This window comes from Euprymna scolopes, chromosome 12 (genome assembly GCF_053919585.1).
Source record: "Euprymna scolopes isolate OS-2025 chromosome 12, ASM5391958v1, whole genome shotgun sequence".
Taxonomy (NCBI): domain Eukaryota; kingdom Metazoa; phylum Mollusca; class Cephalopoda; order Sepiida; family Sepiolidae; genus Euprymna; species Euprymna scolopes.
In genome coordinates this window covers 12,336,809-12,360,274 of record NC_136493.1, presented here as the reverse complement: position 1 = coordinate 12,360,274, position 23,466 = coordinate 12,336,809, and the positions used below count along the sequence as shown (strand labels likewise).

Sequence of the window (23,466 nt, the reverse complement as noted above, 5' to 3'; positions counted from 1 at the left end):
AGCTATTCTCCGGATATTGAGCCCTTTTTGTTGATCGTGCACTGAACCCTACCCTCGCAAAAATAAATAAATAAAACTAAATAAATGAATCAAAACAATTTTTGTTTCAATAAAAATAGCAGCGAGTGCTGGAGCGACTGAAAAAAAGTAGCCGTGTAGGCAGACTCCAATTTGAAAAGCAAATAAAGGGAAAAGCTAATCAGCCTACTGTAGAAATAATAACGTTATAAACATTAATGTGTTTGAAAAGTTTAACAAAATGGAATTCCTTTTATTGGCTTGTTTTCTTTTTGTTTTTTTGAGTGGCTTTTTTTTTTTCGTACATAAAAATTTTCAACTGGTTTCTTTTTTTTTGGGGGGGGGAGGGGAGGTCAACTCCCTGATGCTCAAAGATTCTGTATAGTCGTTTCAAGAATAATAAAAACAAATGAGATCTTTTCGTTTATTCATAAGTGTTTTATTTATTTATTTATTTATTAATAATTATATTTAAAAATAAAGCAAAACGTCTTTTTGTCTACCCAAAATTATTTTTTCACACTAAAAACTTCTTGCAATTAACAAATTATTTCATGTCGGAAGAGTTTCCTTTTTTATCTAAAAACTCGTCAGGGGAAATGACTACCCGTTTCTAAAAAAAAAAAAAAAAAAAAAAAAATTGATGTCGGAAATAATAATTTCAAATAAATTAAGTATATTATCAATATAATTATTATTTAAAGTTGATGAAATAATCTTAAATAGAACACTTAAAATAACTCTCTCACTAGAAACTTAAACTAACATACAGCTATTTAGTAAAATCGATTTTCCTTAATATATGAGGTAACCGCTTAATCGTATATTTTAAAAAAAACCATATAGAAATAAATTAAACATTAAAGTAATGGACCTTTTGTATATATTAATCAAATTGTAAACAAACAGACAGACAGGAATTATATGTTATAGTTTTCCAGAGGTTAAGTAACCAATGAAGTTTAATGAGGTTAATACAATAGTGCTCAACACCAAAGTAGAGCAGAGTATACTTTTTATTTGTTTTTACATAATCAGTAATATGTTGCTACACAGTTATGAGCATATTTCGGTCTGCTAGTTAGTAGTAACAAGATACCTCTTCAGGCGATACAGCTTATACAAAAGCAAAGTTTGCAATGATTCACTGCTGTATCGCTTGAAGAGGTCTCTAGTTTCTAGTAACCTGCTGACCGAAACATGCTCATGACTGTGTAGCAACATATTACTGCTTATGTAAAAACAAATAAAGTGTGTGCGTGTGTGTATATATATATATATATATATATATATATATATATATATATATATTGATTTCTATTTCATGTATATACACATGTTATAAGGTAATATATTGTGTGCGTATGTATGCATGTGTATAATAGAATACAGAAGAATTATTTAAACGGAGACTAATCAAGATATAAAAAGCTCAACATGTGGGGTGGAGCAAAGTATATAAAGAAAATTAAGCTAGTTGTTACATTTCCCTCTATCTGTAAACTAGCTCCTTTCTCCTCTTCTGATGAGAAGCATTAGGCTTTGAAATACCTAGCCCTTCCTCCCATTGATGTTTTTCCTTATTGAACTGACAAAGAAATTCACATATACCTATATTCATTTTCCCTTAAAGAAAATGATAAGGTTGAGACTAACACTTTTGGGTAGTAAATGATGATGATATGGACAAATTCACACATTATTTCAAATAAAATCGACGAGTCAAATGTATATATATATATATATATATATATACACATATATTAGGGTAGGTCGATTTTGGAACTTTAAATAGGTCAATAGATGGAAAGTTGTGAAATAACACCCTAAATCGCCTGACAAAATATTTTTTTCCAAAATTTTGTATTTTTTTGCGAAATTGAATTTAAAGACATCAATATTTGCAATCTTAGTCGTAATTTCGTTGACACCGAAAATATGTATCCACAAAATTAAATCCGAGGTTAAACTAGAGTAAAATAATAAAATCTAATAAAGAATTTATTTTTTAAAGTTTATTATCTATTTTCATATTAATTTAAATAAAATGACCAAAAACAAAAATAAAATATATTAAAATATATAGTTTCAAATACAAATGACGACTTAGTAAAAGAAGTTTTATTTATTGGATATTTTTTCGACTTTCACCGGTAGTATTTATCTGCCCCTTGTTTACATTTTTAAACCTTCGAATTCACACGAATTAATTTAAGAAATTAAACATACTATAAAAATAGTTCATTTAACAAATCAAACATACTATTAAAATATTTAATTTAGCAAATTAAACACAGCTATTAAAATATTTAAAATTTTTATAATTATTGTCATTTATCTATATTTCAAAATTCAGTGTTTTTTAAAGGCTGGTTTTGGTTTACGAATTAGTTTTTGAACTAAACTGTATTGATTGGTAAGTAAAACATTTTTTAAAAATAAATTTTGTAATTTTATTTCCAATTAAAAAAAAATATTTTCGTGTGTTATCTGATAATATTATATATGTGTGTGTGTTTCTTTTTACAGATATTTTAATTTTAAAAATGGCTGGAAAAACACTGGAGTTTCCTCTCGAAGTAAAGGAGCAATTAAATTTTCAGGTTTGCCATCACCTTTGGATAAAAACAGAGCCACCAACCTTTAGACAAATAATTCAATATAGCTATTTTTTAATGAACACTTATCCCCATCTTTCTTGTTATGGTATTTCGAAATTAATAGCAATGACGTGATAAATATTTGGAAGGCTGTCAACCCTTGTTTGCCTTTGTTAAATGAAAATAGTGTTGTCGTCAAGGTGAATATGCTATGCTTTCAGAAGGCAAAGCAAATAAATAGGAAACATCTACCTGCTGCCCAAACAAAATTCTGGAAGGAAAAAAATAGATACATTATTTGATATTTCATCATGTTCGTGCAAGCTCCCCATTTTAAGTTGTGACAATATTAATGTCAAATGCGACAAAGAAAATTGCCAGACCAAGCACATCATCTGCATTTGCCCTCTGAAGCGAAAAGTAAGTTATTTTCTATTTTTATTTTTGAATTTATCATGAAAGGGATAACTTAATGTCTAAATTATGTAAATTTTGAGAAAAAACATTTCCACAGTTGAAATAAATATTTAAATCAATTTTTTCATTTTATTTTACATGTAAAATATTTCTAATTTAATATGTTAAACTGTATTTTTAATCTTAGTAAATTTCAATTTAATCTGATATTCCAGGTTCCTACGGAAGACTGAGAATATTTAAAAGACCAAAGGAGTAAAATAGGACCCAAGGGCACATTCCAATTTGGTCCAATAGATAAAACCGCAATAAAAAAAAGTAAAAGAAAAGGAGAAAGAGAAATCCAACAAAAAACATCTCCCATAGCATCAACATCATCTATTCAAGATCATGTTTCTCCAAGTACATCTCTAAGTCACTTCCAAGTGATGAAGCAGATTACATACAGCTAGATAGTCCTCTCAAAGTGCCCTATAACCTTACAAAAATTCCAAGGTTTGCTCTTGAATTAGTCAGGAGTGATATATCCTCTAATCTTGGAGCCAGTTTGGCAATGCCCTGCTCTTGGATTTGAGGGCCATGGGCCTTCTTATCCCTAATATAGACATAAAGAATATCTATATAGATAAATGTAAAATTGATAGGGCAAAAGATAAAGTAAACGCAGATGCCTATAAAAACCACAGCAAAAATATGGAAAATCTTCATTGTATAGGTGTTGATGGGAGGACAGACAAAGATACATTGCTCTACAAAGAATCAGTGGATGTAAATGGATTTCAAATTGTGAAAAAACCCAAAGCATCTGAACGTCACCTCACAATAACAAAAGAAACAGCAAATGAGAGTCTATATTTGACTCACCGAATTCTTCCGGATTGGAGCAACTGGTAATGTTCTTGCAGAGCAAGTGGCTGATGTTTTAGAGGAATTCAAAAGTTTAAGCACCATTAAGGCTGTCCTTGTTGACAACACAAATGCGAAAACAGGCTGTGAAGGTGGCCTGGTTACACTTTTGGAAAATAAATTTTAAAAAATCTTCATACTATTGGTTGCTCCTTACACCAGAATGAACTTCCATTTAGGGCTTTGTTCAAACATTTAGATGGCACCGCAAAAATCCCCACAACATTCAGTGGTCCATTGGGTAAATTATGTGCAAATGATTGCCATAATTTACCACAAATAGCATTTTCCGCTGTTGGGAATCCCTTGGAGTGTGAATTTGAAGACAAGGATAGCCTAAGTAGTGACCAAAGACTGCTCTACGAGTATACAGTTGGGATTTCTAGAGGTAAAGTAAACCCTAGATTTGTATCCTGGAAAATTGGACCATTGAACCAGGCTAGATGGTTAACGTTGGCTATTAGGCTCATGTGCCTATGGACTCGTGGGAAATATCCGCATAATCTTTCAACCAATTTGCAGAGTTTAATCAATTTTATTGTAAATGTATATGCGATTTGTTGGTTTGACATTAAAAAAAATAACAAATTCCATCACCAACAAATGTACATTTATAATATGATTCAGAGAATACAGAAGCAACCAACTGAAATTAAAAACAATTGCACTTAAAAACATTCAGTATAATGCTTTTGTATTACTGCCAGAAAATATTTTATTTTCTATGGTAAAATCAGATAAACTTGAAGTAAGAGAAGAGGGAATAAAAAGAATTTTGACCATTAGGTAAGTTAATATTTCTTCATATAAAACTTACATCAATTTATTGTGACATTTTAAAGATTACATTTAATTTCACCAAATCTTATTAAAGCAGTATAAATTGCATTTAAAGATTAAACTCAAATTATTTTTTATATTGTTTCAGAAGAGGGGAACCAGCCAAGAAAAGACTTAAAATGATCCCGATGATCAACTTTAAGGCTCTACACTGGACAGATTTAATAGATTTGTCAGTAAATGGAGTCTGTGAGCCACCACTTACACAAGACTTTTCTGACAGTGAATTAGATACTTCATTGTTAACAGGCGAAAAGCTTGACTTGCCAGATTTACCTTCACATTCCCAAGGTGTTGAATGAGCAGTTAAGTTGGTGACAGAGGCTTCTCAATGTGTATACGGCTTTGAAGCAAGACACAGGCACATACTTGGGAAAGTTTTGTGCCAACAATTAAGACCCGCTTTTTCATCGAAGGGCTCTTATTTAGAACACTTTGATTCTTTATATTAAAAATAAATAATTATTTGTTTTTCCATAATTGCTTGTTGTATTTTCATATCAGGAAAAAATTTTTGTCAATACTTTCAACAATTTCTGTTTAAATAATAGCATTTCAAACTCGGCGCAGTTAAATGGGGGGGGGGGCTTAAATTTCAGTTCGAAATTTTTTTATAATTTTGTTTCAAATTATATTCCCATCAAATAAAATAAGATTTCTTGGCTTAAATGCTGAAATTATTTAGTTTTGAGATCATTATTAAGGCTAAATCCACCAAAATCGAGGGTTTTTCCGCCTGTGTTTATTTAAAATCTTTTATGTCAAATTCGCAAAAAACCGTTGAAGACTCAGATCTAATTTTTGGTATGAGTATTCAATAGGTATAGACACAACTTTCGGTCCATTAACGTTTTTGATTTTTAGAAAAAAGTTAAAAATCGACCTACCCTAATATATATATATATACATACACACACACTAGCAGGCCGCCTGGCATTGCCCAGTAATAAAATATGCTTAAATATGATACATTTTCATTAATGCAGATTTCGTATTTATTATTATTATATTGGCCCTTTATATCGTAATAATTTAAAAAGTTAAAAAAAAATTTTTTAAAAAGACTTACGTGTCACCAACAAGAATTGAAACCAAAACATTTCGCTTACAATTTACTTTTTCCTTTGACGTTAATGCCTGAGCTATGAAGACATGTTTGCTGCAAGGCTAAAAAACATGAACCAATAGCTATCACATTATGCATGCATATTCGTAATGCCGTTGTTTGACCTTCATCTGACAAATTGCATTTTTTAATTTTCACACTTTTACAGATTTTATCTGGCTAAAACCTAAATATATAGTTTCACATGGGTCCGAATAGCCTATATATTAAGTTTCATGTCTGTAAACCAAAAACTGTAGGAGTTTGGTAGGCAAAAACTTTTTAAACAAATATATACATACGATAACATAAATATATATACTTATAGAAAGAGGTTTGTGTTTACTATAACTTTTTTATGCAAATATTACGCAAGTATAAATCATGCACGAATATAATTACACGTAATAGTTAACTCATCCCATAAGAAAACCGAAAAAAACTAATAGGGAATTAATTAAAATGAATGTTTAAAAGAATATGTAAATTAGCTAGATCTTTTGCAGATGAATGCAATTCTACGACCCATATATAACAAAGCTGTAGTTACTTTTTTAAATAAATAGAAAAAAAGGGTTTTTAATATGAATATCAACATGCACAAAAAAAAAATTATAGGAGTATATATATATATATATATATATATATATATATATATTCTATTCAATTTACTAACCTGGATTCAATAAAAAAAAGTCTGAATTTGATAGAAATTCTTGAGTTTAACAAGGTACACCTGAAGAAGGCCGGAGGTTAGATTGGCTGAAACAGCGTACAAATAACGAGGAGAAAGATGAAACTCGTAAGCAGAATACGTATTTTCATCAATAGATTGTAAAGAATACGACGCCACCTTTACTAGTACAAATAAATGTTAATGAGATTGTCAGTTGTACAATGAAATAGAATTATAAAGATCGAGAACTGTGATTAATTCACAGAACAACTTGACATTTGTTTACATTGAACTTGAACACAACCACATTGCAGCATGTAGGGAGACATTTTCGTGATAATGTGTTCCACATTTGGAAAAGTGTTCGGAAGAAAGTCTATTCATCCAATTTTAGGTACACAGACGAAGAAAGATTTCTTTGCAAACAAGAATTTGCTGAGATGGTTTTATGGGAGTGGGGTAGGGGTGGGGATAGCTTGAAGCTTAGTTGAGCACTTTCCATGGAAATGCTGATAAGCAATATCTCTTGTGTGAGAAAAGGGCTGCAGAGAAGAGATCATCTAATTTCTGTCAATCCAAAATCAAGTTGGTTAGCATTTTTTTTAACCATGCATCCTCAACTACTGTACTAATTCCAGGACATTTCCTTTGCATACAATGTAGCCAAACAATCTCAGACCTCAGCTGGAAGCCACTTCAACCAAGTGGCTTCCAGCTGTGTATTATTTACTTAGCAAATTGATGTATTTCTTCCAATGTCTTTGGAAGTGTTCTCAAGTGGAGTAGAAAGTGGATCTGTATCTCTTGCTTCCCTTATTTTGTCCTTTAATTCTCACATTCCAGGAGCAGTGTTTCTGACAAAGAGGGAAGAATTGCTGTTTTCTAAGTCAAAATCTATTCCATCTAACGCTTATCATTGGCAAGTTTGTGAAGCATTTTCTTTTTTAGCTCCTTACATCAAGGGGCTTCATGTCTTGTCTGAATCGATTTCCATACAAATTTTTTTTTTTTAAGTTGTCGTTTTGGATTTGTTAATGCGAATAAAAAACTTGCTTTTGTTCAAAAATCTAGTTGTTCTCATTCCTATCAGCATCAGTTTAACATGTGTTTTGCACGTTGGCATGCATTAAATGGCTTTTAAAAATTTACTTTCAAACTAACCTATCTCTGGTCAGGTCTTTATCTAACCCTCTTTATCTCAAGTTCATCCTTATCACTTGCTTCCATGTTTTCATCATACTTCCTCCATGGACTGATTCTACTATCTTATCTGTTCTATGTCTGCTAACCTAAGTAGTCTCACCCATTCTTTCAATGTGACTATACCATCAAAGTCTCCTGTTCTGCATACATCTCCCTGTACTATCCAGATTTAATCTCCTGGGGTCAGTAGATCTAATCCTGTCTTTAAGATTCCCATTACACATTCATCGTATCATTCTTATATCATTTCTCTCCATGCAACGAATGTCCTGAACCTTCACTGACCAGGGTTATCTCTTATATATCACTATACAAATGTATGGTGTCTACCAAACTACTCTGTCAATTTTTGGTCTACAGACTTGAAACTTGATATATGAGGATTCGAACTGAACAATTTGATTTGATTTTTAACAAAAAAAAAAAAAAAAAAAAAAAAAAAAAAGCTGTTATGGGGTCAGAATTAAAAGATAGGAACTTGGAAGGTGTAAGTTAACTTAATGTGTATCCTCTATCCATGCACAAATATACATTTATACGTACAAGTATGTTAATTTGTAAAGTCTTCGGGTTAGATGGTAACGGATATCATTGGAGAGCTAAATGTTTTGGTTTCAATTCTAGCTGATGGCACCAAAGTCATTTCATTTTTATTTTTTTAACTTTTAAAACACTGCGACACATAAGATACAATATAATCAATAGAGAATTAGTTTTATAATAATAAATACAAAAATCTGCATAAATTAAAACATCATATTTAAGCGTATTTTATGATCAGGCAACACTGGGCGGCCTGCTAATATATAAATCATAAGTGTAGATAAAAAGCGAATGCAAGGAATCTCTACTTACCATGCTATTAACACAATGAAGATGACTGAACAAATGATAGAATAAGAATGACTAGCACAAAACAGTCCGTAAGTGTAGTAAATTTGGGCAATACGATCTTGGATAGACATCTTCATCTACAAGATCCATTCCGTATGGGATATTTCACAAACAGAATGACAAGATAGTCACTAATCAGAAAATTTCCATAATCTCTGGTCATAAAGTCGTCATGGCCGCAGAAATCTGTCATAAATGCACATGTCTGTCGTCACATATCTGCAACGAAAAAGATAAAAAAAATTAAAAAAATAAGCAGGCAATTTGACAAAATGTAAAGAGGTTAGATTTCAAATTATGGCAACAGTATTTCGTGTGTAATACGAGAATTTTGGAGTAGAAGTTAAAGACAAAAATATGGAAGGAAAAGTGATACACAAACGTAGCACACGTTTTCAGAAATTTGTAATCAACTTAAAAAAAAATATGACTTTAATCACACTGACACACAGATTTTCATTAAATCACCAAAGTTAAGCAATGTTGAATCTGGTTAGTATTGAGTGGATAACCCATTTGTGAATACGAAGTACTAGAGAGAGAGAGTTTTTTTTTTATTTTTAAAATCTAGAACACATGCACATATATATATATATTATATCTATACTCTTAATTGTGTGTGTGTGTGTGTGTGTGTGTGTGTGTGTGTGTGTGTGTGTGACAATATTAATATTAAAAACCATTTTTCTATTTATTTAAAAAAGTAAATACAATTTTTCTATATATGGGTTGTGGAATTGCATTCACTAGCAAAAGATCTAACTAATTTGCATATTTTTTTTTAAACATTCACATTAATTCCCTATCAGTTTTCTTATGGAATAATCATCTTTAGTTAACTATTACGTGCAATTATATTCATGCAGATATTATACATGATTTATACTTGCATAATATTTGCATAAAAAGGTTATAGTAAACTTTATGTATGCGTATATATATTTGTTGAAAAAATTTTGCCTACCAAACTCCTTTCAGTTTTTGGCCTATAGACAGGAAACTTAATATATAGGGTATTCGAACCCATGTGAAACTTTATATTTTGGTAAAATCGATACAAAATTGTGAAAATTAAAAAAAATGACATTTGCAACGATGACATTATGAATAGGCATGCGTAACGTAGTAGTTATCAGCTCATGTTTTAATTTTTAGCTTTGCAGCAAACATGTCTTCATAGGTCAGGCATTAATGTGAAAGAAAAAATAAATCATGTTTGGGTTTCGATTTTCGGTGATGGAGCACTTTTTTCTTTTTTAAATTATCATTATATATTGGGTCCAATATAATATAATAAATACGAAATCTGCATTAATCAAAATATCATATTTAAACATTTTATGACCAGGCAATGCCGGGCAGCCTGCTAGTACATATATATATATATATATATATATATATATATATATATAACTATGATCTGTCATTTTATATATCATATTATGATTTGATTTCAATTTTGGAGTAAAAGGTATCTTACACATGTTACTGAAATAATTCAGAACCTACCTGAACAAATTCAAGTTACCACATGGACATTTTTTGTTTTTTTTTTAAGTCAAAATCACAGCAGGATATAATTCTGATCTGTAATTTTATTTATTGCAAATTTTTCAATAACTAAAAGGTAAGATGATAGTAGGTGAGGACATTTTCACAGAAATATGTTTGAATTATAGAAATTAGAAAGCCAAATAGCGATGTGTGTTTGTGGGTTTTTTTTTTTTTTTTCAAAATAAATTATCTTAAAGAATAAACAAGCTTTCGACTTATAAAAAAAAAATCTTCCTCAGGTTTTGACATTTTTATTTTTATTTTTTTGTAAATCATCTTTCCCGTTGGGAGATATAAATCCCTTGTGGATAGGAGTCTGTAGAGGTGTTAGTCACGGTTAGTTCAAATGTCTCTTGTGCTGCGTGTTATAGGTTAGTAATTCAAATACGAAACAATGTTTTCCAAGTGAAAATATTTTTCTTATCAACCCATAACATGCAGCCACGTGTAACACAAGATAATTCAAATACGAAACGATGTTTTCCAAGTGCAAAGAATTTTCTAAGTAGTATATTTATGCACAACAATGTCAGTTGCATGAAGATGTGAAAGATGAATTTACCGTAACCCGTAAGGTTGATGAGAAAGAAGTACTTGTTGCAGTTAGAGATTGGAATTGCAAAGAACTGATGATTTTGAGTGTGTGTGTGTGTGTGCATGAGGGAAATGATGACATGAATAGAATTTTAGAATTTTGTCTTTGCAATAAACATCTTGTTCTGGTTGCAAATGCCTTCTTACGGAAAAAAAAAAAAAAAAAAAAAAAAAAAAAAGCCATTTTTGTTACATATGAATCTTGTACAGATACTCGAATAGATTGCTTGCCGATTAGAAAAAAAAAAAAAAGAAAAAAAAAGAAAGCTCTTAAGTAGTGATGGGACGATTCCAATATTTTTCCCCCCAATTCTGATACAATTACTGATTTCGATTCTTTATAAATATTTAACTCTAGAGTTGCCATTTTTCCCCTCTAATTACGGTAAAAACACATTAAACGTGCAGATATTTTCTCAAACATAAAAAAAAAAGTTATAGGGGATGGTCTATAGATTTTTAATTTTACTATTAGTTTAAAATCAATAAATATTTAACGTTGCTACCAGCAGCGGAAGATTTTGATTTAAACAAAATCAAATAAAAAGATAAGTTTTCGGCATCAGAAAATTGGCACTTTCCGATTCCGGTACCCCCAAACGTTCTGATTCCTGATTCTGATTAATCGTCCGAACACTACTCTCAAGTGCAAGAAAGACTTGGTGAAGAAATTGTAACACGCTAACGACAGCACATAAGGTAAAGAGGAAGTTTATCCACGGGGAAAAAGTTGAACAAAGAATTTGTCAAGTGTGAATATAGAGACTAAATGATGGAGCGTTCAACTACTAAATCCACTACAAGAGGTGTGAAAAAACAGTGGAAAATGCAGAAAGATATGCTGTTGGATGTAACACAACAGATTTGTGGGTGAATGGAAAAGCCGCCAAGGCATAGGGTGACATGGCTATGGAATGAGCCAGTCGAGAAAAACAGAAATGAAGTAGGCAGTGGATAAAAGATTTAGTGAAATGGGATTTCCTGAATTTTAATTTCTTCTTAAGACCCCTAAAGCTTGAGCCTTAAATTTTAGAAGTTTTCTAGAATCAATAATTTAAATGGATTTTAATCAAAATTGGAATAAGAATTCTGCACATAAGGTTTAGTATCATATTTTGATCCCATTATCAATTTTGGTTTCGGTTTCAATTCTAGCTGATGGCACTTGAATCATATTTCTTTTTACTTTTGAAATCATGATTATATATTGGGTACAATATGATATGGAATAATCGATAGAGAATTGATTATTCTTCCTAAGCGAAACCGGCATCGAACAGATTATTTCCCTAGATGGGTTCGTAATTAAAGGATATTCTAATTTAACATCCAAATTCATTTTATTTCAAACTTTTATCCTCATCTTTCTTAGATGTTGTTTCACAACATTTCGGCCAACTATTCCTCTGACCTTCGTCAGATGGTAACAACAACTAAGATGAGGATAAAAGTCCGAAATAAAATGAATTAATAAATAATAAAGCCATCTTGCCTCGTTAGAAGTCGGAAGACAACATACTCAATGTCTAAAATTCCATGCATTTGCATACACTGAAAATATGCCACTTATCCGTCCATCTATACTGAAATATACTTACAGAATATGCCATAACCCGTATCTTCCTCGTATACCTGAACCTAACTGTACTCCAAATAAAATGTTCTTTTGTATCTATATTGAGTATATATCTTATCTTTCACTCGTATTAAATACTCAGCCTGGGCACCAATTTCAAATTTCTGATATTAAGTAGATCATACTTTAACATATTATCCTATTCCAGAACATACACAACTATATCTAACCTTGCATAAACTAGTCTCTCAAACCAATGCTGTTACAAATTTAGTGCTTCCACCGCATGAATTCGTACATCTCCTCTCCCATTACCAATGGAAAGCATAGTAAATGTCCTTTTAATCACTTCCAGGAGTAAAATCTTACAGTAGATGCTAACTTAAATAACCGTTTTATTTTCAGTAGATATTAACCTAATAAACCGATTAATATTAACTACCCATGCAGGGGTCGCAGAAATACCTGGATTAGGAGCCAGGCGTGAGGCGAACCCTCTCGGTGCTGATGGAACAGTAGATCTTCTCAGGTCATCCGTCTAGGAGAAGGAAAACTCTGACCTAGGGGAGGAAGGCCTCTTCAATCCTGGACGACAACCTTCCTAGAGCTGGTGACAAACAAATCACCAGTTGGCAAACCTAAACTGCTTAAGGAGGAGATGGCGATAGACAGAGCCTATCACCCGGCTCTCATACTCCTTCTTTGCCTATTAGCCAGGCATAGAGGTGCTATCACAGGGACTCATCAGAATCGCCTAGTGGTTGACCTTGTTTCTTGACTAGGGCAATGAACGCCGTTTTTTCCTGCTCCCGTCACCTCCCATCCCCCTAAACTGGACACTGTGGAGGTGCTTTGCCTAATGGATTGAGGGTACCGGATTGACAGTTTCCTGGCTGCTGTTTCTGACTGATAGTACAGGAGCCCTAACTCTTTGGTAGCGCTTAGAGCGGCTGCTCCATCAACAGTTGTATAATATTGGGCTGTTTGTAGTGCCATGTCGCGCATGGAAAGGGACCCTACACTCATCCCGGTAGGCTTTCCTGAGGTCACAATCCTGTGGGTGAGGTCAACTGATGGTCTACTTGTGTTGCCTGTTTGATATTCTGCACAACCATGCGTCCAGCACCCCTCACTCCCTCACCCTAACTGAAACTTTTAAATTAAACAAAATGCAATGACACCTAAAGCAAAAGATACGTTTAAACCCGGATCAAACTTGAAGAAAAGGAACCTGCCTCCTCCCTTGAGGTTTGCATTTACGAATATCCGTGGGCTTAGAACTAACTTAGATGATGTTGAATCATATCTCCTTGTAAACACCCCGGATATCTTAGCATTAAGTGAAACTAACCTTCACTCCTCCATTCCCTCTAACCACTTTAACATGCCTGGTTATCTCCCACTCTGCCACAAGGACTCTGACAGACATATGCATGGGCTTGGAGCCTATATTCGCAACACCCTCCCCCTGACTAGAGAAACAAAACTAGAATCAGACGACCAGGCCTTCATGTGCTTCAGACTAAATATGCAACATAATATTAGCTACTTGTATTTTCTCTACTACTCTCCCTCAACCCAGGACTGTACCCTAATTAACAAAGTCTCTGACAGCATAGATATAGCATTTGATGACTTCAATGTCCACCACAGTAACTGGCTTGGATTCTCAAATTACACAGACGTAGCTCGTAGCACAACACATAGCTTCGCTATATCCCATTCCCTATCTCAGACGGTTACATTCCCGACACGTTTCCCAGACCAGCAAGACCAACATGCCTCACTTCTAGATCTATTTCTGACAACAGTTCCCCATGATTGTATAACAAATGCCCACAGCCCACTCGGGAATGCTGATCACGCTGTGATAATGGTAGAATCACCCTAAATTCTCGCCCTAAAACTGAAGACTCACTACTCAAAACAACGAGGGATTACAAAAAGGCCGACTGGGAAACTATCAGAGAACTCATCAGAGATGCCTCATGGCAAAATATTTTTCTCTCCCAGCTGAACAGTGTGCAAACGAGATTACTGAATGGGTAAAAACTGCAATTGAATCACATATTCCCACACGGAAATTCCATAGCAAACCCCACTCTCCTCACTGGTTTACCTCTGCTTGTGCAGCTGCTATTGCTCAAAGGTAACATGCATTCTGCAGATTCAATCGACATAAGTCCAGTTCAAACAGCCAGAAGTATATAGAAGCCAGAAATAATTGTAAGAGAGACAGTTAAGACAGATTACACTGAAACCACCAGGAAACGCATTGAAGCACAGAAATTAGGAACCCGTGATTTTTGGAAAATCTACAACAGTGTAGTAAATAATGGGCAGTCAACAATTCCCCCACTATCAATTAATCATGGAGTTGCTTGCACGGCAACCAATAAGGCAAATCTGCTTGCCAGTCGGTTTGCCCTAAACTCCACACTGGACCAGGCACACCACTCACTCCCCGACTCTTTTGCGGACAGACGCTATACTAGACGATTTGAAAATCACTGCTCCTCAGGTGCATGGTATCATAAAAAACCTAGACACCTCAAAAGCATGTGGACCAGATCTCATCCCGGCTGTGCTAATAAAAAAATGCTCTGCTGAGATTGCTCCAGTTCTCTCCAAACTTTAAAATAAGTGCCTTAATGAATCTTGCTTTCCCGACTGCTGGAAAACCGCTTCTGTAGTCCCAGTCTTCAAAAATTCTGGTGAAAGAATTGACCCACTAAATTATCGCCCCATTAGCCTCCTCCCACTTTTTGCCAAAATATTTGAGTCCTTAGTTAATCAAGCCCTAGTCCAACACCTAACAACTTGCTAAACTCCTGACCGACAAACAATATGGATTCAGGCAAGCCCGTTCAACATACATCTAAACAATATGATATAAATGCGGGAGTACCCCAGGGGTCTATGACCTCCCTGATAAAATTGTTTCGGAGATATGTATATTTGCCGATGACACCACCCTCTATAACAGGCATGAGGGGAAAAATGAACACACATATAAGGAAATGGCAGAATCACTAGAGGATGACCTCCAATCTGTAGTGGAATGGGGACAAAAATGGATGGTCACATTCAATGCTGCCAAGACTAAGCTTGTTTCCTTCAATAACTACAAGAAACCTTTTCTACCACCAATAGCAATGGCTAAGAATACACTGCCTGAAAGTATTTCCTTTAAACTCCTTGGCCTAACGTTTATAGGAAACATGAACTGGAATATATATATTGAGATCATTGCCAAGACTGCTGCAAAGAAGGTGGGCTCTCTCTACCGTGCTAGAAAATTACTTACGCCGAAAGTATCCTGTACCTCTATAAGGCCACCATTCGCCCATGTATGGAGTATTGCTGTCACATTTGGGCTGATGCATCTGCTGCTTGTTTCTCACTCCTGGACAGGGTTCAAAAGAGTCGCCAACCTGATAGGTTCTGAGCTGTCATCTAAGCTTCAGCCTCTGTCCCATCGAAAGGTTGCATCCCTCTGCCTGTTCTACAAATACTTTAATGGCGACTGCTCTGATGAACTGCAAGCACTTGTACTTCCTCGACGTGACTACCCCCGACAAACTCGACAAGCAACTATGTCCCACCCCTTTACAGTAGAGATCCCTAGGTGTAAGAAAGCCTTTTACTCCAATAGTTTCTTCCCCAGAACTGCAAGTCTTTGGAACACCTTTCCGGGATACTGCTTTCCCAACTGTACTGATATGCAGAAGTTCAAGTGTAATGTGAACAAACATCTTTCTACTCATCTCCTTTCATAACGTCCCCGCTAATTGTCCCCGATAGTAGCCCCTACTTCAAAGTGGCACTGCCTTGTTTGGGGTGAAGATTGAATAAAAAAAAAAAAATAAAAATAATACTCATCTCAATAATCAATTCCAATTAAACAATATATATACCATTCGGTACGGACCCGACCATGGAAGATGAGATAAAATAAACATGGATTTAGGAGACAAAAAAAAAAAATCCAACCTTGATTGCCCTTCGTCCGTGGCACAGTGGATAGAGACATTGAATCTCTACGGTTCCAGGTGAGCATTGTCTGAAGATAGCGGTTTCAATCCTACCCAAAGCCGGCCAGATGCTTACTTGGCCAAAAACGTGGTGAGACGACAACTATGGATTGCAGTAATTGCTGAGAATGCAGTTAGGAAATTCGGAGTTCCTATCTCATCGCAGTTACCACCTGACGAAGGTCAGAGGAATAGTTGGCCGAAACGTTGTTAAACAACATCCAAGAAAGATGAGGATAAAAGTCCGAAATAAAATGAATTAATATTTTCTGTTTGTTTTGATTTTTTCACACTTGCAAATCAACAAACACTAGCATTATTGTTGTTCATTAAAGTTGAACATCTAAAAAATTAATTTTGTAAGCCTCTTCAAATATAACTGAAGAAAGAGAACAAGAAAGGTTGAACAGTGGGAAAGAGAGACAATAAATCGGAAGCAAAATAGTGGAGAAGAATATGGCAGAAGTTCTTAAAAATGCATTGTAAGAAAGTGCTTGCTTGGAGAAGGCTTGCAAGAAAAAATGTTTTAAAAAAAATAAATGCCCCAGAAAAGGTTGCATCAATATTCAAATCATTCGAAAGAAAAAATGCATGCCAATATAATGTCGCAAGAAGAAAAAAAAAATATAGAAGACTCAATGGATCCGTAAAAAATGTACCAAAATTTTAACATACTAGAGGACCAGTTTTGCATGAAAAATAAATATTTGGACCTTGGAATGTTACAACTTTATTCTTTTATATATGCTCTGTTATATTCAACATACATTGAGCTTCCAAACAAAAAGGATTGGTATACACAAAGAGTGAAATATAATTGAAAAAACGTTTTACCAAAAAACATATATATATATATATATATATATATATATATATATATATATATATATATATATACACACACACACATACACACAAGCATGGCAAAGGTCACAAGCTATTATCTAAAGAATGCCTATTGGTGGATTTAATTACATTGGTCCCTGTTTTGTGTGTGTCATTCAAGCTATCCTTTTTTCACCCTGCCTGAAAGCAATTTAAACATCTCTTGCTCTCCCAGGAAGAGCAAGGGAAACAGTTGACACTTAACAATGAAACAGGATACCCAATAATCACACTAAAGGTCACTAAATACCAGATACACATGAAGAAAACATTAAAAAATAAATAACTTTAAATAAAAAACAAAAATTAAAACAATCAATAATCCTTAGCCACGTTGTACTGAGTGTTGCTACTTACACACACAAGAAAAAAAAAATTATTAATATGAACATTGTATACTTAGCCTATAAAGTTATAGTCACATTTTCAATGTCAGACCCAAATAGCATTTAAGCTCACAAATCAAACTTTGCTACTAACAAGCCAATTTTCATTATTGTTGTATCTCGTTATTAGCAATATAATAATGTAGTCCACTACAATGTATTTTGAAAATTACTGAGTCCGACGCAAACGACTTCTAATATGAAACAAATAAAAATCAGCAAATGGGATAACTCATATATAATATTCAAAAAATAAAACTAAATATACTTCAAATTTTATTTTAAGATTTGAATGTATAAACATTCAAATTTCTTCAGGTGTTTTTTTTTTAAACAGCCTTCGTTAAAAAGAAACAAAATTGCTGTATTAAACCTTATAGTTTAAATAATTTGACTTTGCTCATTTTATCAGAAAAAAACAAATAAAAGGTTGAAAAGACATTTTTCACTCAGTAAGGAGCTTTGGCAAATTGTCAGTGAAAAACACAATTGCCAAAAGATAAGCATTTTATTGCCACTTGAAAAAAATTATTTGCAAATGTGACTGTTTCACTCGCAACGTAAAGCCCTGCATAAAGAGAACTTCTTTATCAAAGCAGAGTGGATTTCTTTGCAATAGTCATGGGAAATTACTATGTGATGGAATTGATGGTGGAGTGAAATGCCATGCTGTAAAGAAAGTTTGTAGAGACTACTCAACAACCAAATTCTGAACTAATCATGTGGTGCTAAAAATGTGCCAAGAAAAAATGGAATTGACAAAGACGACATAATCAAGGGAAGAAAAAAGATGGAGAGGTGCAAAGAACATAAAAACCGTACCTTGTACAAAAAGCAAACTTGTACCGTTTTCTTACATCTCTTGCATTTACAATTCATTGTGGTGTGTCGGTTTCGTGAATAAAGTTGATAACGGTCAACGTGATGTAGATATTCAATACATGCATCCTCATAGACCACAGAAATATTCAACTGTGATGATAGCTGCTATGTCCCTATAAAAAGTACTATATGTGCTATACACACACTTAACTACAACAGCAGATGTGCTGACGGTTATATCTCACAGGATTAATGAATCTCTTGACAAAGGCTTCCTTTCTAGGGCAATTCATATCAAAAGCCTTCGACAAGGTATGGCATAAGGGTCTACTTCACAAGATTTCCAGCTACGGTATAAGTGGAAATGTTTTCTCAATCATTAAATCATTTCTCTCCGATAGGCTCATAAGAGTAGTGGTCGATGGACAAAAATCAGAGGCCTGCAGTATTAATGCTGGAGTCCCTCAGGGGTCAATCCTGGGCCCAACTCTCTTCCTGATCTACATCAATGACCTCCCTAAACACATACTTAAATCATTCGTTGACATCTATGCTGATGACACGACCATCTACGGCAACACATCAAAGGCTGTAAATGACAAAGTTCTCCGATTCTCTCTCCTCTGATCTCGAGCGCGTGGTTCAGTGGGGGAAGATATGGCTGGTTACCTTAAATGCATCTAAAACCAAACTCCTATCCTTACATCATCAACGCTCTGATCCCCATCTGGCATCAATTGGGATGGATGGCTCTTGTCTGGGAGAGGCCCCGTGTTTTGACAAGCTTCTGGGTTTGACCTTTACTCCTGATCTGAAATGGAACACGTACATCAAGTCTGTTGCCAAGGTCGCTAGAAAGATGGTGGGATCCTTCTACCGCTCCAGAAGATATCTCACTACTGATGCAATTCTCTATATAAAAGCCAAGTACGTCCAAGGATGGAATACTGCTGCCATATCTGGGCAGGAGCTGCTAAAAACAGCTTATCCTACCTTGACAGAGTACAAAATAGACTTTGTGGCTTAGTGGAGGATTCCCTTTTCTCTACCCTGCAACCTTTCTCCCACAGAAGAGACGTTGCGAGCCTATCCTTGTTTTATCGTTATTTCCATGGCAGGTGCTCGTCTGAACTCCAATCTCCGGTCCCCCCTCGCCAATCTTTCACGAAAAACACCCGTCTAGCTGAATCCACTGTGAAAAATTTCCCCCCACTCTTTATCTGTGCCTAAATCAAAACGTGGATTCCTTAGAACTGCACGCCTGTGGAACTCTGTTCCGTCTGCCTGCTTCCCACCTGACTACAACTTAGATGTGTTCAAGTCCAACGTTAACAAATTCCTAATGAACCGCCCCCTTAAGTAAACACTTCATCAAATCTTCACGCTAACGTAATGTACTTGCAATAACCTTTATCCCTGAGTGGCTTCCGGGCCTTGATAAGTGGTGACCACTGTGTAAAAAAAAAAAAAAAAAAAAAAAAAAAAAAAACACTGGAGAAATTAGAAAATCTGTGATGAAGATTATGATAAAACGATTGTTGTTTGTAAAAATTTGTGAATAGATGAAAAAAAAAAAAAAAAAAAAACACTATGATGTACTTATGAATAAATTTTAATTTTCTGAACAATGGTAAGATGAAAAATGGATTTTGTGATAAATTTGGGTTTGGATTTACTTATCCTCCAGTGGAAACAGCAAGATCCTTTGGCCATGTGTCTCGATGCAAAAATATATAAATAAATTAAAGTTAACTTGAATAAGACTTCATTTTTGGGTGACAGAAAGTTCAAACAGGAGGACACATAGAAAAAGAAAATTTTCATTTTCAAATAGTGTTCAATACTTTTTGAGGTTTGGTAGTGCCATATTCAAATTTAAGCAAACAAGTACAATAACCAAAAAAAAACAATTTATTTTAAAAAGTTTTAAGATTGATTTTTTGGATTTCTTGTGGAAAAAAAAAAAAAAAAAATTGCTTTTTAACATTCTAGATAGTCTAGTGTGACCCAACCAGCCACGATAGTAAGAGATTACCCCAGAGGGAGATTAAAGAGAGCTGAATTAGAGCTATGGTTGAAAATTGCCCCAAAAGGAAGCTGGAAAGAGATGAATTAGAACCTTTTTATTTTAATAGCAGATCCTGCAGGATAGCAGGTAACCCTCTCAGCTAGAAAGAGAGATGGTTTGTTCACCGATGTTAAATACATTTTCTTGGTAACGGAAAAAAACAAAGTCGAAAATATTAAACAATATTTCTATGAAAAATGATTACTTGGAAGTATCTAACCCTTGTTTGGTCTAAATGGGCTTTGGAAGTTCAAAGGTCACAGCCGAGAGTGTACGCAGCTGCAGGAGAAAATCATTGTTCTGTGGAAAGTTACCCGATTGGGATGTGTGGGAGAGATGGCTGATTATCCAATCAGGGCGAACTAGATTATGATGGATTGAACAGTGATTGGCTAAAGGAAAAACCCTTGTCTGGCCAGATGCCACCCATTCCTCCCATAGATAAGAAGCTGCAGAGCAAAGAAAATCAGTTTGGGCTCAAGTTTTGGAGTCTGAACTGGGAGAAAGACAGTCTACCGCCCCACACCAGCCTACGAATAAAGCACCCGTTTGATAAGCAAGGAATCGTTTGCTGAAAACAAGCCCAAGGTCCCGTCCATCAACTATCGAAACTACCAGAAAAAGAAAGTTATAATCAACCTTTTTGTTCTTTTTTTATTTTATTTCTCCTGTGAAAAACTGTACATAATAATTTTTACTTTTTTCTTCTTGTGAATCATCAATCTTATATAAAAATTACAGCCAGAGTCAGCATCGATTTATTATTATTATTATTACTTGTAAGTGAACTTAAAGAAAAACAACCAAGTTGAATGATCTTTTTCAGCGGGAGAAAGAAGAGAGAAAGGATCATCTAACTGCTGCATCCAGCGTCATATCAATCAACCCTGTCTTTAGGAAAGTGAATGCAACTGCGTCGCAGGACTTTTGTGGATGTTTCAGCCGAAGACCTAGGACTACACTTATAACTGTGTGAACACTATGGTCTTCGTGTTGCATCCTAATTGAGAGAGATCAGGTCTTCACATTTGGTTATACTAGAAATGCACAAAAAATGTAATTTTCTAACATCACGATTTCACAGAATTTTGCAACATACCTGAAATCTTGAAAATTCAATATTTTAGAAACCATATTGTCTAATTCTTATGATACCAACAAGTGGGAAAAGCTTGATGAAAATCTGAGAGGTATGGATAACATGAGCTGGATGATTTGACGATAGAATTACCTCATGTTGGGGGAATGCTGCCGGTTCTAACCACAGCACCCACTTTAAATTAACCTCATATGTAACAGGGGTGGGAAGTTAAATATACTTAAAGCGAACCCCTCCCATAAAAAAAAACAAAAAAAACTGTTCTTTTAAACCCCACTCTTGAATATTATTTTTATTGGAATCTTATGGAGATGAGTAATTTGTATATTTTTTTATTTATTTATTTGCGGACTGTTATCCTCATCTTCAGTTTCAGCATTCTTATTTCGTCACGGTTAACCACCTGATGAAGCCCTGATTGCCAAAAACACAAACTTTATTAAAACAGGACTTCACATTTTATACAGTGAAGCACTTCACTGTATAAAATGTAGATTTCTGCTCAATAAAGCTTATTTACACCAAATGAATATGGTCAAACAAATTGATTAAAATATCTTGGTTTAACTTTAATGATGTGTTTGTGTTCTTAATTTTACTAGTCCGTTGCCATACTTATCTAAGCTACCACCATAGATTAAATAAAGGATTCTGCTTGAAATTCCATTAGGATTACAGAGTTTGACAAGATGCACCTGAAGATCGGAGGTTATATCAACCAAAATGATATGGCAATAACATCCGAGATAAGAGTAGTAGTCGAAATAATCCAAAATACAAAGAGGTGTTCTAAACGATTTTTGTATCCTCCATTTCTTAGAATTAAGCTTAAACTGATAAACTTGAAGACAGCTTTTCTTAGCAAGCATATGTTTTATTGTTTCAAATTTAAGATACATAAACTATTATTTTTATTGCTAGACAAGATATTGTTAAGAGTTCAAAAGGTCAGCTCTTTTGGGTTTAAACAGATTTTAGATTAAGAGTGACCGGCTTGTACAGTACAATATAAAATAACAACAACAATGACTTGGCTAGCATGCACACACACACACATATATATATATATATATATATATATATAATCCGGTCGTTGCACTCATGAGGTATGATTATACATTAAAATAAAGCCTTAGGCAAATCTATTAACAACACAATGAATTATAGTTGAATGAGGTCGAGAAATGGGGGAGTTGGAAGAGAGATCAACAATCCACAGGCAAATTGTAGGGATTAATACAGAAATGCTAATCTTCTCTTATCTTCAGGATGAGGAAGAAGCTGAGGAAGGGATGATTTCGAGCCATGTTTAAGGGGCTTAACTGTTTCAAAGCAGCAGAAAATAATTGCTTTGCTTTGTAGGATTTGAACAAAAGAAAAGATAAAAATAGAATATGATGAAAACATAGATGAAAATCAAATCAAAACATGAAACACGCAAGATATAGTTGATATTTGTTTATTTTCAAGTGATAAATACATGCATTTTCTTTTTACTTCAGTTATTAATATTGTCTTCATGAAAATCGACTGTACTTCCATTTATTTATTTTTTTTTTTTTTCAGAATAATTGGTTATGGACAATTTGCAGGTGATATTTACTCAACACTGCTGGGGAGCCACGAGATAAAATACTGTTTCTTCTTTGTTCTTTTTCCCTCCAGAATAAATGGCATCTGCACCAGAAGGAGAAATAAGATTTCAGACTTCCACAGTATCAGCAATGATAGTCAGAAAATAATTTAAAGATTCAGGAATTGATTATGAGGTGGCATCGGAGATCAAAGA

At 34.1% G+C, this 23,466-nt stretch overlaps 1 protein-coding gene across 1 annotated transcript in view; it reads right to left on the bottom strand.

The window, feature by feature from the left end:
- The window catches only part of LOC145291190 (sterol regulatory element-binding protein cleavage-activating protein-like), a 190,214-nt gene that overhangs the window by 118,749 nt on the left and 47,999 nt on the right, over nt 1-23,466 (bottom strand). Inside the window, exon 2 of the mRNA XM_080136769.1 lies at nt 8,621-8,878. Coding sequence (XP_079992895.1) covers nt 8,621-8,736 — 116 coding nt within the window. The 5' untranslated portion in view covers nt 8,737-8,878. The remainder of the gene's footprint in view (nt 1-8,620; nt 8,879-23,466) is intronic.